General features: G+C 41.4%; 1 protein-coding gene across 1 annotated transcript; it reads right to left on the bottom strand.

Annotated features, from left to right (window-relative positions):
• Positions 1-8,002: 8,002 nt before the first annotated feature.
• PTGER3 (prostaglandin E receptor 3) lies at positions 8,003-19,343 on the bottom strand. Its single transcript, XM_029618716.1, has 2 exons — positions 18,365-19,343; positions 8,003-9,292 (listed from the first exon to the last, which is right to left on the bottom strand). The coding sequence occupies exons 1-2, from the start codon at positions 19,220-19,222 to the stop codon at positions 9,008-9,010; spliced, it is 1,143 nt and encodes a 380-aa protein (XP_029474576.1). The 5' UTR covers positions 19,223-19,343; the 3' UTR covers positions 8,003-9,007.
• Positions 19,344-22,496: the final 3,153 nt, after the last annotated feature.

The raw sequence follows: 22,496 nt of genomic DNA, 5'->3' as shown, positions 1-22,496 counted from the left end.
CACAAACATCATCATTCCTCACAAAACATCAAGCAATAAAATCAAGAGATATAAAACAAAATTCATAATATTAAAACCATAATAAAAAGAATAAAATGTCAAAACAGCCAATTAACATCCAATAATTAAAAAAGAATTTGCATAAATTTGTTCTAATATTTACCAAACACAATAAAATATTTCAGAACATCTGATGAATAAAACATCCAATAATTAAAAAATGTTCTGATATTTCCCCAAAAGTACAATAAAATATTTCAAAATAGAACGATCAAATTACACCCAATAATTAAAACTAATAAGGATTAAAGAATGTGCTACTCTCTATACCTGAGATCTTTTGATTTCCACTTGCCCTGAGATTATTGTAGATTGGGGGAGGTAGGGCCACAAACCTTAACTCCTCTCTCTCTCATTCACACACACATACTAGCACATTCATTCACATACTCCCTTTCTCATGTGTGCTCTCACATACAGTCCCTCTCTCTCACACAGGCTCTCTCTCCCTCACACACATTAGGGGTAGATTTTAATAGGTGCGAGCGTGCACACATGGATGCACCGATTTTATAACATGTGCACGCCATCGCACGTATGATATAAAATTGGCAGGCCGTGCACAAGTGGGGGACAGTTTTGCAAAATTCACTCAGTGACGCATCGTGATCTTCCCTACCCCGTACTCCAACCTGCCTTCCCCTTCCCCACCCCTAATTCCTACCTTTTTCCCTTTTTTGTCTTTTTTCTTCAAACTTACTTCAGGGCCCAGCCTGAAATAAGTTGCGCGTGCCAGCAGCTGGCCGGCGCGCGAGGCACCTGGACAGCGATCAATGCCGCTGTCCCAGCCCGCCCTTTGGAAGAGGCCTGGCTCTTGTGCGCATAACAGGGGTTACGCGCATGGCCGGGCCCCTTCTAAAATGCGCACAGCGTGCGCAAGGCCCGGCCATGCGCGTAACCTTTGGATTTTACGCGCGGGGGGGGGAGGAGGGTGTTGAAAATTTGGCCGTGTGTGTGCGCACATGAGCCTGTGTGCAACATACCAGGCTCAAGAACACTAATGCACCACCTACTGGGAAAATAGAACAAGTTGGACTGCTACAAACCCCTACAGACAAACTGCACACTAGTGAAAATACTGTACCTCTGTCATACATTCGCATCATAGACCATTACCTAATACAGAATGTGGCAGATCCTCCCGATCTGGCCATCAGTTGTCATTGTCCCTGTATTATAACACTCTAGTAAGGAGCCATCAATACCCCTCAGTCCCTCCCTTCTGGAGGATCTGGATTGGATGCCTGAAAACTATTTAGCCCAGCCATTTTAAGACACATTGGGTTCAGATTGAGGAAGCAAGGGAAGCGTAAAGATGTTTAAGCTTTACACTCTGCTGAGGCCTCCCAGCTACACCCAAAAGGAATTTCTTTTAAAACTGATACTTCTCCATCACTCCTTACCAGAAAGTCGTTATTCTATTTACAGAGAGAGAGAGATTTTTAAGCCTGATACCCTTTAGGGGCATAAGGGCTCTCACAGGGGTACCAAATACCTGTGAGCCTACTGTAAACCCTAGGAGGTAGATTTTAAAAGCATTGCTCATGCGAAAACAGCCACATATGCAGACTGTGCAAATTTTAAGAAGCCAGGAAGGATGTGTCTACAGAATAAGGAGGCAGGGCATGGGCATTCTGGGAGCAGTTGAGGCACCGGAGTCCTGAATACGAGAGAGAGAGAAAGAGAGAGAGAGAGAGAGAATGATTCTGTATATGCTCAGTCTGACACTATATAGTTACCACTGTAGAGGGGCACCATGAATCGGGGTGGGTTTTCGGGAGGAGGGTTGGGATTAGGGGGTGGTGTTATTGACACATTCAGAGGTATTCATTGTAAAACTGACATCACTAAAGAATTTTAGTCCTTATAAGCAATGAAAAGGAGTTGATTTGTCCAATGCAGCTAGCAGAGACTGCAGTGTACATATCTACATTGCTTATAAGGACTACACGTCTTTTGTTCAAACAGCTTGCATAAGCTAAAATCCACAGGTACTTTTTCCCCCACAGACTCTAGCCAGAATTTTCAAAGCAAATTTATGCACATAAATCCATTTAAAAAAAATCCATGGGTATGCGCGCTCTCCTGCCCTGTGCGCACAAAGTCACACCTGCTTCTCTCCAGAAAGGAGATGCTGGAGACACTTGTACAGCTGGCGCTTTTCTCTGGAAAGGTCACTTAAAGAAAGAAAGGGCGATATCAATAATATTTCCCATAGACACAGAATGGGAAAAGTCCCTTCTGAATAAGACCCATAGTGTCAGCGTCTGATTTGGCCTGCATTAGATGAAACTTTCTTGCAAGACCGAAGATGAATCAGAACATTGCTCGTAAGCCCAGCAATTCTGTTGCTTTAACATTATATATAATGCCATACCTTCTCCCTTCCTTCCTCCCTGGTCCTTCCTGAATATCCCAGTCGTGGTTTTCTGTGTACCGGGTCTCCGTGACAGCCACTACATCTAAATCAGCTTTTTTCACGACTGCCTCTAAATCCGGGACGCTATGTCCCATACTGTGAGCATTAGTGTACATAGCTTTCCAGATATTGCCCTTTTCTCCATATTTCCTATGTCTATACAAGTATTTACCTTAGGGTTTTGTTCACCCATCCCCCGTGATTCTAGTTTAAAGACCTCCTCAATAGGTTTGCCATTCTGTGTGGAAAGATGCTGTACCCCTCATCGACGAGTGGATCCCATCTCTGCTCAGCAGACCTGGAAACATCATCCCATGATCCAGGAAGCCAAAATGCTCACATGGGCACCATCTGCATGACCATTCATTTATCTCCAGAATGCACATTTCCCTGCCTGCGCCTTTTTCCTTGACCGAGAGGATTGAGGATTGCAGATATCTGCTTCCCGGCTTTTTGGCCCTTCCAGGTCTTCTGGCCTGGCAGGGCTTAGAGTAAGGCAAGAGGCCAACACAGGACACAGAACAAGGTGAGAGGCCAAGAGATGCCACAAGGCAAGGCAGGAGGCCCAGAGGCCACAAGGCCAGGCAAGGTAGAACTAGTGAGGTAAGAGTGGCCAGATCAGAGAGCCAAAGTGATTCAATGAAGAGAAGGCTGGATTAAGTAGATCTGAAGCTTTGGCATAGTAGGATCAGTGAGGGGGTAACTGGCAAGGTAGTGAGCAAAGTTCGCTGACGACTCCTGGTGGAGGGAAAACTGTGCATCAGGCTGAATCTTGGCATCGAAAACTGCACAGCAGGTGCAACCGTACTTTCTTCTCCTGTGGATAAGTCTTCGTTATTGTTCACTTAAAAACTGCCTAGGTATATGCATTAACAATAAAGCCCAGCAATACTTTGAATGTCACCAGGAAAATGCAATGCCATTTTCAGAAATCAAATCATAAATCTTTGCTCTTTAAACTGTAACTCACTGAGTATATGAGACATTGAATACAGCAACACCATATTAGAGCAAGAAAAGATGCGTTTAGGGCTGTGTAGATATTGATTGCAAAAGATATGTGTATAATGGAAAAAAAAATACTTATAAATCCTTTGAAAGGAGGAATGAGAAAGCTCCAGGACTGAAAATCATTTTGACAATAAATATTAGTGTCTCTGATTCCAATTATTTGTGTTCTAATATGTACTAAACAGTCACATGCCCTTTTTAGCACGTGATAAATGTGTTTACTGGAAGTGCAAAAAAAAAAAAAATATCACTGAATTTACAAAGCCCCTACCATAGAGCCAGACTGATGCTGTTTATTGCATATTTGGCTGCAGTATAATTTTGCTATGCCTGCATATGCAAAACATTTAAATAGTATGTTAATGACCTCGTTAGACATTATTATGCTACGTACTATGGGATTGATATTAAAAAGACCACCAAAGAGGTAAGAGAAGCTAAATTTACCTGCTTTATACTGATATTCAGCTTAACTTAACTAGTTGTGCGGCTGAATACCTGGCAAATTCTAATGTCAGACTGAAGACCTCTGCAGCACATGCACACAGGATTCATATTGCAATAGTGGTTTATTTAGAAACAACATAACATACAGGTGAAACTTAAGAGGTACTTCCCAGTTAGGGTAAGGCTTACTTCCTGACCAGGTTTTTTCACTGCAGATCCTCTTAGTTAACAGCATACAGCACAAAAGAGACAAGACTTCTGCTTACAGAGAAAGGTACAGATTTTCAGAATTTAGCACAATATAACATTAATTCACATCGAGGGAAAGAACTTGCAGGCCTTCTCCAGCATCCCATACCTTTCATTTGACCTCCAGGCTATCTAAATACTAGGAACACCCTGCAGGTGTTCCAGCACTGTTTTTGAAAGTCCTGAGAACCAATCAGGATCCTCAGGGGTGGGGCTAATAGCAGGTTATCTTGCATCTGGAGTTGACTTTCTTTTTGAGCTGCTCTGTGTATAAAGCCCCAGCCCGAAACTAAGAAGACCCCAGTTCAAAGCCAGGAAATACATTTTGTTTTATTCGCCTTGACATCAAACAATAAATGTTTCTTTCTATCCTTGTCCTCCTTGGCCCCACAAAGTCTCACTCAGCAATCAAACGTCCCTGTATTTTCTCAGTCTGGTAAATTCTTATGCGGAGCACACGACTCTGTGCCATAAGAAGCCAAGGAATCTGTCACACAGAGGATTCCAGGATTGTCTCAGTATGGATCAGGGAAGTCAAATTCCCAGACTGACATTTCTGCTGCTTATGACCTGGAGTCAGGCAGTCATACTGCACATACTCTTTCCCCAGGACAAATTTACCAACCTGAGATGAACCTCACAGTTTCAAACTGTAATTATCACCTTTTGTTTATTTTTCCCCACTTCCCCCATGGTGCAGTTGGGCAGTGTGTAAAGAACCGATGCCCTCTTTCTTCTGCAGAGAGAACTGCACTTTCTGCCTTAGCATCTTTCTTTGCTCATAAAACACTTTGATGCACAGGTTAAAGCTTTAAAACATGAAATGGAGTAGAAAACAACTTACTTGACCTGCTTTATTATAATGTGGGATGAAGAGAAACATGGCACAACTTTTGAACACTGCTGTTGAAATGCAGAAAAAAAGACAAACATTTCTTTTTGCTCATTCCCAGTGGCAGCTGGTGGGTTTCCTGGAGTCAGCTGGCTAGTAATGGTTTATTGACTTTTCTTCCAGGACTTTCTCCAAACCCTTTTTAAACCCAACTGTGCTAGTGGCCTTGACCACATCCTCTGGCAACAAATTCCACAGTTTGAATTTGTGTTGAGTGAAAAAATACTTTCTCCAATTTGCTACCTGTTAGTTTCAAGGCTTGTCCCATAGTCCTATTTTTATTTGAAAGGGTAAGTAACCATACCCTATTTACCTGTTCCACCCCCAGTCGTGATTTTGTAAACCTTTATCATGCCCCCTCTCAATTGTCTCGTCTCCAAGCTGAAGCTCCCTAACCTGTTTAATCTTTCTTCATAAGGGAGCAATTCTAACCCCTTAACCATTTCTATTGCCTTTCTTTGTATCTTTTCTAATTCCGTTATATCTTTTTTGAGATAGGGTAAGTGGGATCAGAATTGCACAGAGTACACCATAGATCTATACAGAGACATTATGATGTTCTATGCATTGTTCGCCATTCCTTCCTGAATAAACCTTAGAATTGTCTGCTTTTTTTTTTTACCATTGCCACACCATGAGTTGAGGATTTCAGCGTACTGTCCAAAATGACTCCTAAATCCTTTACCTGTGTGGTTACTCCTAATGCAGACCCCAGCAGTGTGTATCTAAAATTAGGGTTATTTTTTCCTATGTGCATCACTTTGCATGTGTCCACATTAAATCTTAACTGCCATTTAGATGACTAGTTCTCCAGTCTCACAAGATCTCTTCAACAGGTCTTCACAAACTGTCTGTGTTTTACCTACCTTGAATAATTTTCATGCCATCTGCAAATGTGATCACTTCACTCTTCTCTCCCTTTTCTAGAACATTAATGATTAGGTTGAACAACATGGTTCCAGGGGCACTCCATTATTCTCCTTTTTTCCCTGGGAAAACTGACCATTTAGTCAAACTTCTTTGGATTCTTCATGAGCACTAAGTATAGAAGAAAAATCACATCTTGAGCCTGTCTTCAATTAGTTCAAAACGTCACAGCACGTATCTTATTCGGGTCAAAAATGCATGATCACATAACTCCTGTTTTGGCAGATCTTCATTGGCTCCCAATCAAATGGTGGATGCTGTACAAACTAGCTGTCACTATTTTCAACCTACTGAACCTGGATAATCTAAGTTGGGTAAGCTCTGTGATGAAGGTCTATAGACCACTTACCAGGTCATTCATCAAACTGCGATGTGGCCTTATATGCGTTAGGGCCTTCGCGTGCGATAACGCCCTGCACGTGATACCAGCTGCATTATTGCTGGCAGTACCGCGGGAAATAACTACACCTTTTCCCGTGGTGCACTGCTGCGATTCAGCCAACTGCACATTATCACCCCCGCTCCTTTTTTGTTTGCGGGCCATCATTCTGCTATAAATATGGTAGAATGATGAATCTAGGCCTTAGAGCATTAAGGTCAGCCCAAAAGGATTTTCTTGAAATCTCTAAAGTTGGCTCACTTAAATATCACCAGGGACTCCCTTCCAGATGAAGCTAGAACTGAGCTATGCGTGTAGTTGTTTAAAAAGGCTCTTAAGACCTACCTTTTTATGAAAGCCTTCCTAGAGCAAGGACCAAGTTGTTGTCATTGTCTATTTTGTACTGCTGTTACTGATTTTTGTTTTATTTTGTTCTTTGCCTATTATGTATGGTTATGATTGTTAACCATTTTGAAATTTTCTGTGATATACAAATTTTTAATAAACTAATCTAAACTGTCCATGGTCTAATTCACTGGACTCTGCACAAAAGAATAGATCAATTGTTTTACTTCCTTCTTCACTACAAACTCCATTGAGTGGGAAGCAGTTGGAAGACAGGCCTGGCACCTTATCTCTGTTTAAAGCAAGCAAAAAACTGTTCTGTACTTTTTCCATTGTTCAATATTCTCAGATTTATAAGAGTAAAATATCTGAAGAGTAGGTGGATAGTATATTCAGAAGACATCTGTAGTTTCACAATCTTCTTCCTTGCATCTTCGTACAGCATTCTAGTTCTGGGAAAGGACGAATGGTGACTTTTAATATTTTTGCAATACATTTTTCATCAATTAACTAAGTGCATGAATTAACTAAGTACCCAAAAACTAAGTCTATTCCATGTTACCATTGCTAATGGCAGTGGCTATTCTCTAAGTGAACTTAATAGCAGGTAATGGACTTCTCCTCCAAGAACTTATCCAATCCTTTTTTAAACACTTTCATGTAATTCTGCTCCTCATGAAGGGGGGCATTCTTTAAAACGCGATAGGCCGTTATCGCGTGCGTTAGGGGCCTAACGCACATGATAACTCCCGCCTCGCATTGGTAATATTTACAATTCAGGAAAGGGGCGTGGTTAGGGCGGGCAAAAAAAACATATATTTCCGGTACCGCTGCGGGCGATAATGTTTTACACATTATCGCTGGCAGTAGCACCGGAAATAGCACCACCTTTTGGTGTGGCGCTATGGGGGCGATAGTGAGCAGCACGGCTGCCACCACGGCAGGCAAAAACGCACTATCACCCTCCCACCCCCCCTTTGTTTTTTGTTTTTTTTGCGACTCATCATTCTGCTATAAAAATATAGTAGAATGATGAATCTAGGCCTAAGAATGCAATTTGTTCCTTTTATTTGGTTCTTAAGCAATATTATTAAACAAAGTATCTGCGCGGCAAAACATGCAACAACTTGTCTTTCTAAACTATATTTCATTATAAAATTCAGAAAATAGCAGACATTCCACTGACCAACTGCCAATAGTTTATGCCAAAGTTCTCGCACTATGGGGTAAGTACTGCAGGCATAAAAACAGAACAATCAGCACTGCCAGGAAGTAGCTTATAAAACAATATATTTAGTTTTCATTCAATAATAATGACACGCAGTAGTGTTAAAAAGAGGACGCTGCCTTTCCTATGGCCGAAGGCATGAGCAGAACCTTCATCTGTAATCCACTCGCTGGATACTAATAGACTAAAGGCATTATCCAATCCGCTGTATAATGCTGCACTGGACTAGCACTTTCAAGCACATTAAATGCCACATAGCCAGTAACTTAGTGCCATGGATTCTAACTCATTTGCTTAAAACATAGTGTTACAATTTTGCAAGTTTAGAGTCGGCAGATGATTTGGATGAGTTATTTCTGGAGTGAAGATGTATCTGTGCAAATTGCCATGTTCTTCTTCAGATAAAACCTTTTACAAAATTATAGTTTTGATAAATAATGCTCATCCTGTCTGCCTAATTGCATGTCAGACAGCTTTCAAAAATGGACACTAATTCCATGTTAACAGTACGGCTCTAAATCTCATTCTTCAAGGCAGCCCATTCATAGTGATAAGATTTTAGTTTCTTCTTAGAAAAGCTTCCTTTGTGCTTATTCAGGTCTGCAAAGTAAAAAATAAAAGTAAATGCAGCCAACATTTTTAACAACCAATGCAGCTAAACTTGTCTGAAACACCCTAACCACAGCACAGGTGCTGATCGCTCTCTCTGGAAGCAAAACATCACACAAATGGATGCATTCACTTAGTGCAGAAAACAATGAGTATGTTGTTGCAGCACAATACTGTCCACCTTATGCAATGTTTACTTTGGAACCTAGAAAACTACTAAAGAACACAGAAAAGCCATAAATTATTTTGGAGTATTCCTTTCGCATTTCACATCTATATTTGGCACAGAGGGTTACTGTCCATCTCTCTCCCTTCACCTTCATATTACAATGCCACTTTGATGTATAATTTACTTTAAAATGCTGGCATGCCACATGTGTCTAATTTCAGTTAGTGGTTGCCCAAGGCAAGAAGCAGACTTGTTGATAGAACATTTTGCTTTCAAGCTTCGGTCTGTCTGACTTCAGGTTCTAAAATGAAGGGCTCCTCTTTCTGTCCATCCTTAGAGCAGTTAGAGACGGCATTTGCAACCTGACAAAATTTCCGAAGGAGAATCTTTCTTAGCAGCAGATAAACCCAAGGGTCCAGGATCTGGTTTAAAGAGGCCAAACGAACAGCGGTTAAGAAGAAGTTACACTCCTTCTGCAGCTCCATGCTTTGGACAAGGGAAGACTGTTTGCAGTGTTCAATAGAGATGTGATTGGATATCATTTTCAGCATAATCACCTGAGAGAAAAACAAGAAGAGGATGGACAAACATATTGAATGACATGCCTCAAAGTTTTATAAAAACAGTATAGAGCTGATTAATACTTAGAATTCATTTTTTCTTATTCCTCATAAGACTTATTCTGCTGGACTGAAGAAGACCCAACAACTATGGTTGTCTCTCAATGTCGTAAAACTTTGTTAGCTTGTATTTATATTTTTTTTTGGGGGGGGGGGGGAAGAATACATTGCAATTTATTTATGTTGGGTGAAGTAGGTGTGGACTTTCAAACAAAAAATACTCTTAAACAAGGGTCACAACTGAACTGACTTATACTGTATTTATTAGCAGAATAGTGTTGCTTTTGTATACACTGATTGATAGTAATATATTTTATTAGGATATACTTTTGGTATGTATACTATAGGCACTTTTTCAGCAAATGCTCACAGTGGCTAATCCAGTCTCACCAGATAATAACTACCATTCAGAAAAACATTCAATTATACCATAGCACTAGCAAAAATAATATTTTGACCTAAAAATCAACATATCTTACGGTTAGTAAAGGAAATACAAAGTGGAAAGAAAACACAGTGGGGTAGATTTTAAAAGCCCTATGCGCGCAGAGCCTATTTTGCATAGGCCCGGTGACGCACGTATGTCCCAGGGCTTTGTGGTGGGGGTGGGGTGGGGGCAGGACCGAGGCCTCCGGGACAGTGGCTGTGCTGGGGGATCGCGCGCCCAGAGGCAGGCGCAACTTATGGAACAAAGGTTGGGCAGGGGTTGTGGAGGGAACAGGAAAAGCCATTGGGACTCCCCTAGGGCTCAGCGCACCCAAGGTGCATGATATAAAATTGGGCGTAGATTTATGCTCGCCTGGTTGCGCGCACAGATCTACGCGTGTAGGTATTACAATCTGGTCCAGTGGGTAACATGTCTAGTGATATTGGTAGTTGGAAAGGTCATGCAGAAGTCTCTCTGACTGGGTACAGTCTGGTACCCAGATTAGTAGTAGAATTCCTAATGCCAGTGCTGGAATAATTCCATTCAATTATAGTATTGAGAGAGACTATGCAGAGGACCAGGTAATCTCCTTTCACCAAACAAGGAGCACTCACATTAGTAGCCTCACACTGTGTCAGAAATTTCATTTTTCAAGGGGTAGAGGTCTGCGTTTCAAGGACACTCAAACCTCACAGTCCATGGCTGGCTGTGCTGTCCCATGATTTGCCAGCATTATCATTAGAAAATATTTCTTCACGGAGAGGGTGGTGGATGCCTGGAATGCCCTTCCGGAGGAGGTGAAAACAAAAATGGTGAAAGATTTCAAAGGGGCATGGGATAAACACTGTGGATCCCTTAAGGCTAGAGGATGGAAATGAGGAGTTGAGCGCATGGAGATAACTTGGTGGTGTGGCAGTTACTACCCTTAGCCAATAAGCCTTCATACTGTTGATGCAACTCCATCACTGCTCTCTGCTTCCATGGCAGGGGGAAAAGGGGAATTGGATTTGTACAGCAACCAACAAGGGTCCTGACTTTTATTGGCTGGGGAAACAAATAAGCATGGGGGTAAACTTGCTGGTGCAGCGGTTACTAACCTTAACCAATAAGCCTGATACTTTGATGCAAATCCTACATTGTTCTCTGCTTCAACAGCAAGGGGTTACAGGAAATTGGATTCAGAAAGTAACCAATGAGGGCCCTGACTTTTACAGTCTGGGAAACTGATATGCAGCGGGGTAACCTGCACAGTGCAGCAGATACTACCATAAGCTTGCTGGGCAGACTGGATGGACCATTTAAGTATTCTCTGCATTCATCATAACTACCACAATCACAGACCCTTTTATCCTAGACTAGGATGCCCTGATGTTCTGTCTCTCAATGGCCAAATCTTTGGTAAAAACCAGAGTGAGGAACAAAGGTCTAGGACCGAATCATTTGTACAACTGGGATGCAGGTAGTGAATTCAGATTTGGATTTTAGATTTAATTACTTGACTTTTCCAAATATATTTAGAAATACTTCCACCCCCACCACTGTGTGTGCCATAATCCAAGAGAAAAATAACTAGCTCATTAGTAAAGGAGAAGGTTCATTATTGCCCCATTGTAATGTGATGCTGCTTTCGCCTCGGACATCTTCAGGTGCGTTGTAGGCCTGAGTTGCTGCTGTGGGAGTACACTGGTGATGTCTACTGCTGCGGCAGCTGGTATGCTCTGTTGTCATGTCTATTATCCATTTTTTTTTCTCTCACTATCTCTTCTCCCTCCCTCTACTGCTCCAGTTTATTAATTCAGTCTATTCTCAGGTCTATCCTCAGGTACTGTGATAGAAACAGAAAATTTGATTTTTTAATAAATATTCTGTAAACAGTGGAAGCCCATCTCAAGATCATCTGTTTTTACCATGAGTTTAATAATTTTCTATAAATGAAACATGAAGTTCAGAATTCTAGCTAATTCACCCATTATTATTATTTAAGTATCATCATATTGACCAACAAAAACTGAAAAGAGTGAGAGAGAACAAAAAGGTAAATGATATAGAAGGGAAATCCCTGGAGGGAGAGAGAGGAGGTTTGAGAAGGCAGCGGTTTGCTTTTACCATCTTTGCTGGCCGTTCAGAGGACCAGGCTGTCGACCAGCTGAATCGGAGTGCTCGTCCTGACGTCAGAGAGGGGCGGACCCGGAAGCGCACATAAAATCTGCCCTGCTGCTTTCGCTCTCCAAGGGAGAGAGAGGAGGTTTGAGAAGGCAGCGGTTTGCTTTTACCATCTTTGCTGGCCGTTCAGAGGACCAGGCTGTCGACCAGCTGAATCGGAGTGCTCGTCCTGACGTCAGAGAGGGGCGGACCCGGAAGCGCACATAAAATCTGACCTGCTGCGGTGCGCAGCAGAGCCGGCGCGTGCCGAAGCCGCGCACGCTAAAGGGGCGTGCGCAGTCAGCGGACTTTGCCGGGCTTCGCCGGAGTCACCGGAAATACCGGAACCTTCGGAGTAAGTAAGACTCTCTCCTTTGAATACTCCTCTCTCTGGGTTATCAGTTCTAGTTTGAATTTGGCATAAGTAGAGACTGGTTGGGATTTGATTACCTGAAATAATGCCTCCTAAACGTAAAGGTAGAGTCAGAGTGTTTCCCACGCTAGCGACTCTACCAGCAATTCAACAAGAAATCACCAATTACATGCTCTCTCCTATACCCAATATAAGGGAAACCGAAGACTTTGGTGTACCAAGGAGTCAGGGAGGACTCCTTGTGTCTACAGAGGAGGCATCCCTTAGCCCTAACACAGGGCTACCACCAATACACAGGGCCCTAGAATCCAGATTGGGACCATCTGGAAGTGGAAATGCTGAAGAAGGGGAAAGAGCTTCACAAGTCTCTCCTGTGTCTATTACAGGGGGAAGTGTAGCCCCCCCATTGGTAACTCCAGTTAGTGGAGGAGAAAACCTTATACCAGGTGCTCTAGCAGCAGGTTATATGGCTCGCCCTGCCTTGGTGACTCTGGACTCGCTGTGGGAAATGATGGCAGCTATGTCTATAAACCTTAAAACATTGGAAGGGAAAATTGATATGGTATATAATAAGCATGAACAGGATTCTCAAACAATCCAATCGCAGTTTAAGGAAACCAATGATCGACTTAAACATCTGGAAAATCAAGAAAAGAAATTTCTTGATTTTAATACAGCAGTGGTAAAAGATAGGGAAGCCTTGACTAGGCGTATAGAAATGTTGGAAAATTCCTCAAAGAAGCTAAATTTAAGATTCTTGAATTTTCCAAGAGTTGTTGGTGAGGAGCCTCTAATTACTTTGAAAAGAATTTTGGTAGAGCAATTTGGTTTTTCCTTGGAACAAACTCCAGTAATAAATAATTGGTTTTTTCTTCCTGTAAGAAGAGATTTACCAGGCGCAGAGATGTTCCAGGGAGATCTCTCAAATTTCTTGGAGGACTCCTCAAATAATGTAATAAGCTGGGGTACATTGTTAGTATCTTTCTATTCTACAACTGATGTTAATACAGTTATGAAAAGATACTTTAATAAATTTCCGATTTCCTATTTACAAAAACAAATAAAAGTTTTTCCAGACTTAGCTTTTACCACACAAACAAGGCGTAAAACCTTTTTGGCCCATCGTCAGGAAGTCATATCATTAGGATTCTCATTTCAATTGCGTTTTCCCTGTAAATGTATTGTTAAAAGACAGGATGATGTATTCATCTTTTTTGTTCCCGATCAATTAAAGATGTTTCTAAATCAGATAAGACAATCTACCTCTACCCCAGCAGCCAGTTGAGAAAGATAAAGTAGGTTCAGGATATGCCAATTTGTTGAAAAATATGTTTTCTGATTTGCTCCCATTTAGAACTAAACTCCCTCCATTTGATTGATAAAAAAAAATGGATGGGTATACAGTTTATTTTTACTTTTTCTCAAATTGTATTAGATAGGCTGGAATGTTATCCATGTATTGATATTTCTACTATACAATTTTATGTTTGATTGTATATAAAAAAAACTGATAAATAGAAGGGAAATCCCTTGCATGTCACTTTACGTTATTTTTATGTACTTATGTATATTTTGGGTATAAATGTTGACTTTATGTATGAATTCATTTAATCTGCCTAGAATGACTAAAGTTGCATAAGGTGAAATATATATATATATTTTATTAAAATAAATAAATACATTATAAATCTATTTAAATTTAATTAGGGAATGAAGTGTTTTCCAAGTCTCATGCTAAAGCAGGTGCTAGCACAGAAAGTAATAAACTAATTTCTTTATCTGGAAAGCAGAGGAATAATAGATTAGGAAACTGTTTATTTTGAAAGTGTGCTGGTCCTTTATCCACAATGGTGATTCACATCTGTGAATAATATATGGAGAAAAAAAAAATCCTTTGTCGAGAACAATTAAAATACCATATTGTAAAGTATAACAGAACTTTGATTTTTGGAAAGAATATTCATCCACCAATAGAGTTCCACTGAAATTCAACATAAAGGAATAAAGGGAATCTTTGACCTTTCAACTCAGAAGCATCATTGTATTAGCAAAGAATCTTACTCGTGTCTATCAGGAAAACCAGGGTCTAGGGTAACCAGCTCCATAGACATCAAATTCTGGGAGAAGAGACAAGGGGGGCGATGTGTGATATTTATTTATTTAGCATTTTTCTATACCGACTTTCCAATAACAGAATTATTGATCAATTCAGTTTACATTCTCAACAATAACAATGACAAGTAAATGTCTTACAATGAACAGGTCGAATTAACTTGGATTAAGATATATGGGGTTAATAACATAATTAAAAGGTACGGTGCCTAATGTAGTCTAGCTAAACAGGTGGTATTATAATGTTATTAGATAATTAGACTGCTATTGAGCAATTATCAAGGAAATTTCTCAAACCTGAAAACGTGACTGCTAGATAAGTTTAGAGCTGATGCTATGCGCATAACTCCTTCCATATGCATTTTAAAAGTTCCCAACTGTAGCCCATAGCCTCTCTCTTTGGTTACCTTACATGTACTCTTCAGGCATGTGCTGGCCAAAAAATGTCATTTGGTTTCATTTTGTTGAAGGAAAATTCTTGTCTGAATTCGGTTTCGTTGGGGTCTTTTTTTTCTTTTTTGTTTCGTTAGTGTACACTATTTAGAAACAGTGCTCACTAAAAACAAAAGAAAATACAATGCTATGATTTTTACTATCATTTAATTTAAAAAAAAAATGACATGAAATCATATAGACTAAGACACTGACATTGTCATTTCAAATGTAAACACATCCCTACTACTCTTTTGTGTCCTGATTCACCAAGTTATTTCCCCCCATATTTGCAGAATTGGAGAAAATCCTTGGTGAATCAGGCTGTAGTTGTTGAAAAGACTTAATTTGCTCTCACTAGAGACTGTAAACCACATTGTAAACCTCCTGGTTTTGTTTTCTTTGAGCAGTATATGAAGTGCAATAAATAATAATAGTAATCAATTTAAGTATGTATTACGTGCTGCTGTGTTTTAAATACCTAGAGACATCATGTATCAAGGCATATCTTTCATTGTGCAACTGAGAAAACAGCTTAGCACATTGGATGCATACCAGATACTAAACAGTTTAACTATTAGGTTAATTACAGCTGAATTACACAGATACTGATTGGTGATGGAGATTGTGTGTCTGATTTTCTTGTATTTTTTATATTTTCTATGCCTCTGAAATTAACCCCCTGCATTCGAAGTTTTTTTTTTTTCAGGTATTTAACTGCAGTTTCAAAGATTTATAGATGCTCAATAAATCAAGGTTAATAATGGGACCTGTTCACAGCAAATTATCTTACAGGCATAAAATGGGAATCTCCACCATTCAATTTAAAGGCCCAATCCAGACACCAGTGTCCCTTGAGATGCTTTATCACCATGTATTCCCTTATCTGACTGAATAGTTTGATTCAAGTTGTTGGTTCTTTTTGCACACTTAAGCACTCTTGTGACAAATAAAATAGATCCAATAACAAAAGTGGCAGTGGTTTTCCAAACAGGAATAGAAAAGCTACTGGTTTACCAGTGATGCTTCAAGAAATCATAAGAAGTTGGGGTGACTGGGATGAAAAAATGAAGACATGACCCAGCAAGACTTTTCCTTTTGGTACAGTGTTGATCTATCCAGGGACTTTTTTCCCCCTTTACTGTGGTAATGACATGTAGAGTATAAAAAGCATACGTTACTTATTATTTTTATCAGTGGAAATGAGATGCCTAGTGGATGATATAAAGAAGCTTGACTACGCTATATGAAGATACTCAGTTTAGATTCACCTGATGTTTCCGGAACAGGGCATACAGACATAGTATGTGTGTATAAATAAATATATATATTGGCTTGCAACTCAATGCTGTTGTAGGAGCATGTGTGATTCAGAATTCAAGTTTATAACGAATCCTTGAGTGCAAAAGAGAATATAAAATCTAAGTGATACCAGCGATCGTAATGGACCTATGACTGTATTTGATGCATCACTCCCCCTGAAGAAGCTGTTTAGGTGAAACGAAGACCTTTGTCAGGGATGGATGCTTCATCATTGTTTGGATTAAACAGTACTATTATTTTGGGGTATATATAATTTTGTTGGATACTTCACCACTGTTTGGACTGAGCAGGACTTTAATCTTTTTTCAACAACATTAGACTCTAATATAGAGACTATGAGCTCTTGAAGTAAATTTAGATACAACAGTTCAATACATAAGTGGTACATCACAGTTATTTTTGGGTGTTTCTTTGCCATTTGCAAGGCTTTGAGTTTCATCTCCCTATAAAAAATGATTTACTTTGATATTCTAATATTTACATAGTTTAGTTTAATTACCAAAACATAGAATTCACCATTTGTGTTCTTTTTTTTAAGTGTATACACACTTTAGGAAACTTTTAAATTGAATCTACACTGCTGAATTTCTTATAAACATATAATTAATTCATCATATTGTAACTACTGTGAATGTTGTGCAACTGAGAAATATTGCAAGATTCAGGAAATTGTATCACAGTTTAGAATGAATTGTGCTTTCTTAAAAAATAATTTTCTAGGTAAGTTTACATATGCTGAAAAACAGGAAAACTATATTCATTGTCATAGTAAAGCTTTATAAACAGGCCCCATACTGAGGAATGCTGATCTACTCTTTTTTTTTTTTTTTAAGAACTACAGGAAATCATTTCAAATTGAAGGCGATCAAGTTCATTTGAAGGAGAAAGTTTTCTTTAAATCAGCTTTACTTGCTAGATTCTTCAAAATGATCAGCTTACCTGTTTCTTGGATCTACCTCATTTTCTTTGAGTCTTGTTCTCAGGAGTTCCTTCTGTTTTCCCCTGATATATCTGATTATACTGGCATGCTTTTTTTTGGATCAAAGGGTATGTACCTTATATGTTAGTCATTCTCCTGGTTTGTGAGCTCTTTTCAAAATTGTACATGCCACTTCTGTGATTTACATGTTATGTCTTCATAAGGTGCTGCTAAGTATCACCACAGCAGAACTGACTTACTTATGAAAAAAGGAGGGAGTGACAGAATATGAGGAACTACAAAAAAAAAACTATATAAAAATCTTTCTTAACCATCAATATCTCCACAGGCTTAACATGTGTATCAGAACAGCAAAGAAGGTTTTAATTATTTTGTTTAAACCGCACATCAACTAAAATATGTTTTGCTACTACTGCTACGGTAAACTCACCAGTCTCTGAAGGTTTTGGCAAAGTATATACATCAACTTAAGGCTGCACATAATTTGAGTTTAGTCTTTCTTAGAGTACTTGTAAAACCATCTTATTCTGCCTTGGAATTCATCTGCTATTGTTTTTTTTAAATATTGTAAACTCACTTAGGAAAACGTCCATCTCACTTTAGCAACATCTTAAACAAAACATCACCTGCCTCAAGCAAGAGATGTCTCCATAATGGTCAGATAAATACTGTCACTGAGATCCAGGGTTCTAATTAAAAAGCAAGAGATCGTTTCCTTTCTGTTTCCTGAGCAAGAGTATTTTGTCCTTATTCAGATTGTATGGCATGTGTGTGACTTAAATGTTATTTTTACTAAATGCGCATAATTGGTTACCTGTGAATTACTGTCCCTTGTCACCGTTTGTAAAGTTCATACAAGGAAGTCCGAGAGGTATATTCGTTTCTCAAAATACAACTAAAGGAAAGAGGTACGCCGGATTTCAGCGGAAAATAAAAACTAGTTTCCATTTATTTTTTGAACCACCAATTAAAAAGGTTATTGAAACAGCGCTGTAAACGAATGAATGATTATCATGGAAGTGACAGGCACATGTTTTAGAAATTAACCATACACAAATAATATTCCTAATCCTCCAACGTCTTGGTCTTAATTATTGTGACCGACAATTATGAAGACACTGACAGTCCCATCTGATTAAAATTCAAGACATTGGAGGATTCGGGATATTATTTGTGTATCATTATAATCTTTTCACTCCGTGTATGATAGCAGGAAGATTGACCTATATTTTTTGGCTACAGAAGTTAAACATTACCTACCAGCAGTGGAGACCAGCACGCGAAAAGCACGCACATGATCCCCATCAGCTGGATCATGGTTTCCAGTGTAATTCTTTCCCACTGCTTGCTGGGCTTGAGGGCTGACGGTTTCGTTTTGCAGCGCGCAACGAGCGTCTTGATGGTCGCCAAATTGCACGCGAAAGTCACCAGCAGGGCGAGGAGCCCCAGGGAGGCAAAGGTGGAGGCGAAGAAGGTGTTGCCGGCGACGTGGTCCTCGCCCGTGCTGATGAAGCACCAGGTGCCCGGCCACTGCAGCGTGTACTGCCCCACGCCGGCCAGGGGCAGCGTGGCGAAGACCAGCACCCCCAGCCAGATGGCGAGCAGGACGCTCTTGGTGGCCCGGGTTTTCATGTGGCTGGCGTACCAGTGCGGCGTGCGGATGGCCAGCGTGCGCTCGACGGCCATGGCGCTGGCGATGAAGAGCGGGCAGAGGCCGAACATGGTCATGCAGGCGCCGAAGAAGGCGCACAGGTTGCCCGAGGGGTCCACGCGGCTCCACTGCCGGCTGGACAGGTAGACGGCGATCACCACCGGGCTGGTCAGCAGCTGCCCCGTCAGGTCGGTCAGCGCCAGGGAGCCGATGCACAGCAGGAAGGACTGCTTGCGCCGGTTCTCCTTCTTCTGGTAGGCGCGGCAGACCAGCAGGATGGCGAGCGCGTTGCCCACCAGGCCCGTGATCATCATGGTCAGCGGGAAGGCCACCGACACCGCGCCGCACTCGGCGGCTCTGCTCGTCAGGTTGCTTTTCTCCTTCCCCGCCGCCGGGGCGTCGGGGTCCCACATCCTCCCGGCCGTGGAATTCAGCCGCTCGCACAGCGCCTGCCCGCCGGGCTTCATGGCGCGGCGGGGCGGCGAGCGCCGGCGGGCGCGGCTCCCCCTGGCTCCATGCTCCTGCTGCTGCTGCCGCCGGGGCAGCTGCGCTCTGAAGCCCGGGCTCGCCAACTTCGACTTGGGAGAGGGAGAGGGAGGGGGATGGGCGCCGCGATCTGCCCAGGGCCGTATAAGGAGAGGAGGCGGGCTCGGACCGCCCGGAGAGAGGCTGCGGCGTCTTCATTGATCAATTTCATGTAGATTAGAGCAACGCCACGCCCGCCCCCCCCCCCCCCCCTTGTCCCTGGTCACACGACTGATTTTTTTTTTTGATAAGGAATTTAATACAGTTAAAGCGATCATCGCAGCCTCCGGCACCCTTCCCCGACATGCACAGGTCCGAAAATATCGAGTTGCTGCGAAATATACCGACCTCCTTGCAGATCCGCACACAGGGCTGACTTTAGAGCAGGGCGGTCACCTGGGGCGCCGGGCAATGAGGGGCGTCACCAGCCCTGGCTCGGCATCACCACTGTTCCCTGTGGTACACGCGTGGGTGGCCAAAGAGGGATCTTTTAGCAGCCGCCCATGCTCTACTTTGTCAGGCAAACCCCAAACCACCCCCGGTAGGCTCTATATGAGCACGATCAAAACTGATGGACCAGCACTTCTTGAATGCTAAACTTAAGATGTAGGAGATCAGAATACAGGAAACCTGCCAGGCCACGAGTTGTGAATATGCTGGCAGTGAAGGGGAGTAGCTGTGGTAGGAGCTCTGTCATTGAACAGGTGTTTTGTCTGGGAAGAAGGCTAGAGTTGCCAACTGCCCACCGGTCAGCCAAGTTTTCAGGCATGCTGTGCAGCCATCGGGTCAGAACTACCCACGGATGCTAAAAGTCCAGTTTTGCAAGGTGACTGCTCCTCTCTCCCAGTCTCTTAGTTATAGCGAGTGAAGAGCAGGGTCGCAGTCTCTCAGAGGTGCTGCATCCCTGCTCCTTTCCCATGTTGTGATTGGCCAGCATAGGGAGAGGAGGTGGGGCATAGCACAACCCTCTGTGCCCAGTGGCTCGGCAGACGTCTGTGGCCATGGCCCTCTTGGTCCCACCCCCTTCCTTACAGTGCGCTGGGCCAGGGAGCGAGAGTGGAGCTGTATGTCTGCCCCTGATCAGTGCTCATGGTGGTGACAGACAAGGACACAGATGTAGTTCATTATAAGGGTCTAAGCAGGGCCGGCAGGAGCACTGGGGGGCAGACTAGGGTGCGGGAAGTGGACGGGGCAGCAGAGTCGTACATGAGTGTGGCAGTTTTGAACACAGCTAAGAAGGGAGGAGACACGGGTTAGGGTAGGTTTTTCTTGTGCATTTGTGATGTGTTTGGTGAGGGCATAGTGAATGAGGAGGTGTGAAATTGTGTTTCAGATTTTAGAACATGGGTGCATGGGTCAGTGTGGATAGAGAGAGAGAGAAAGCTGATGGCACATGATCAGCACCTAGGACGGCAGCAGATCCTTGCAGCGGCACTGGATTCGAGACTTTGTCTTCAGAACCGAATTGAGAAGGAGAACTTTACATTATGGCAGTCGGTTTTCATAAATATCCTTCAAAGGGTTCACTCTTTATTGATGCCATATTTCTGCCTTACATATATCAAAATGCTGTTTCCATTGAGATTAGCATAGCAGCACCTTCAGTTTATTTAGATTTACAATAATGGGAGTGGGTAATTACAAGATACTTTCGAAAACAAACATTCAATATGATGAATTTTTCAGGTTTAAAATAAAAATACAAATGAAAAATAATGACTTATAACAATTTTGTCCACCAACTTAACTAACTACAATTGGCAGTACTGTTAAACTTCTTTCAAGATTGTACATAAGTGTTCATAGAGAATTTCAATTTCTTTAATACTAAGCTATTGCTAAAAGAGTGATGAAAAATCGGAATCAGCAAAGATGCAGTTAATGGAAGTTTACCAGCGCTGGGTTTAACTTGCAATAAAAGTTACAGTAAAAGCCCATAGGGATGCACAGTGCCATCTAGGGGCAGTTCTAGAAAAAAAAATCAAATAGATAAAAATGATCATCTGTACAAATTACAAAGGGTAACTATTTCATTTCACCTGAGTCCCTTGAAAGAATTAAATCCTGCCTCCTTCCACCCCATTTGAACAGTACCACATGCAAGCTATTAGAAACATTTCATTCAGCTCATCAGGGGACACCCTATTTGCCATGTCCATTACAATAGTTTAGGACTGATACTGGTAGCAAACTAAAAATTGTTCATTTATAGGAGCAGTTTGTCTTTGTCAATTTTTTTTTTTACAAAAAGCTCCTATTACTTCAAGTTTAAGGCTCGAAGATATTGTCTCTCCCATCATTTCATAAGAACATAAGATTTGCCATATTAGGTCTGACCAAAGGTCCATCAAGCCCAGTATCCTGTTTCCAACATTAGCCAATCCAGGTCAGAAGTACTTGGCAGGATCCCAAAGAACAAATAGATTCCATGTTGTTTATCCCAGAGATAAGCAGTGGATCTTCTCAAGTCCACACTGATAAACATTTATGGACATTTTCTCCAGGAACTTGTCCAAAACGAATTTAAATCCAGCTACACTAATAACTCTCATCAAATCCTCTGGCAACAAATGCCAAAGCTTACTAATGTATTAAGCAAAAAAAAAACCAAAACATTTTCTCCTATTCATTTTACTTAGTAATTTCATTGCATGGCCCCTAGTCTTTTTACTTTTTGAAAGAGTAAAAACCAATTTGCGTTTATCCATTCCATTTGACTAATTATTTTATAGACCTCTACCACATCTCCACTCAGCCATCTCTTCTCCAAGCTTTTCCTCATAGGGGAATTGTTCCATCCCTTTTTATCATTTTGGTCATCCTTCTCGATCTTTTCTAATTCTGCTTTATCTTTTTTGAGATACGGAGACCAGATTTGCACACAATACTCAAGATATGGTTGCACTATGGAGTGATACAGAGGCATTATGATATTGTCTCTAAAGGGGATCTTAGAGAAGATAAGGCCATCGTGGAAAGATTAAATGATTTCTTTTCTTCGGTGTTTACTGAAGAGGATGTTGGGGAGGTACCCGTACTGGAGAACATTTTCATGGGTAATGATTCAGATGGACTGAACCAAATCACAGTGAACCTAGAAGATGTGGTAGGCCTGATTGACAAACTTAAGAGTAGTAAATCACCTGGACCATATGGTATACACCCCAGAGTTCTGAAGGAACTAAAAAAATGAAATTTCACTACACAACTTGGCAC

Source organism: Rhinatrema bivittatum, chromosome 10 (assembly GCF_901001135.1).
Source record: "Rhinatrema bivittatum chromosome 10, aRhiBiv1.1, whole genome shotgun sequence".
NCBI classification, from domain to species: Eukaryota; Metazoa; Chordata; class Amphibia; order Gymnophiona; family Rhinatrematidae; genus Rhinatrema; species Rhinatrema bivittatum.
This window is presented reverse-complemented; position numbering and strand designations above follow the sequence as displayed.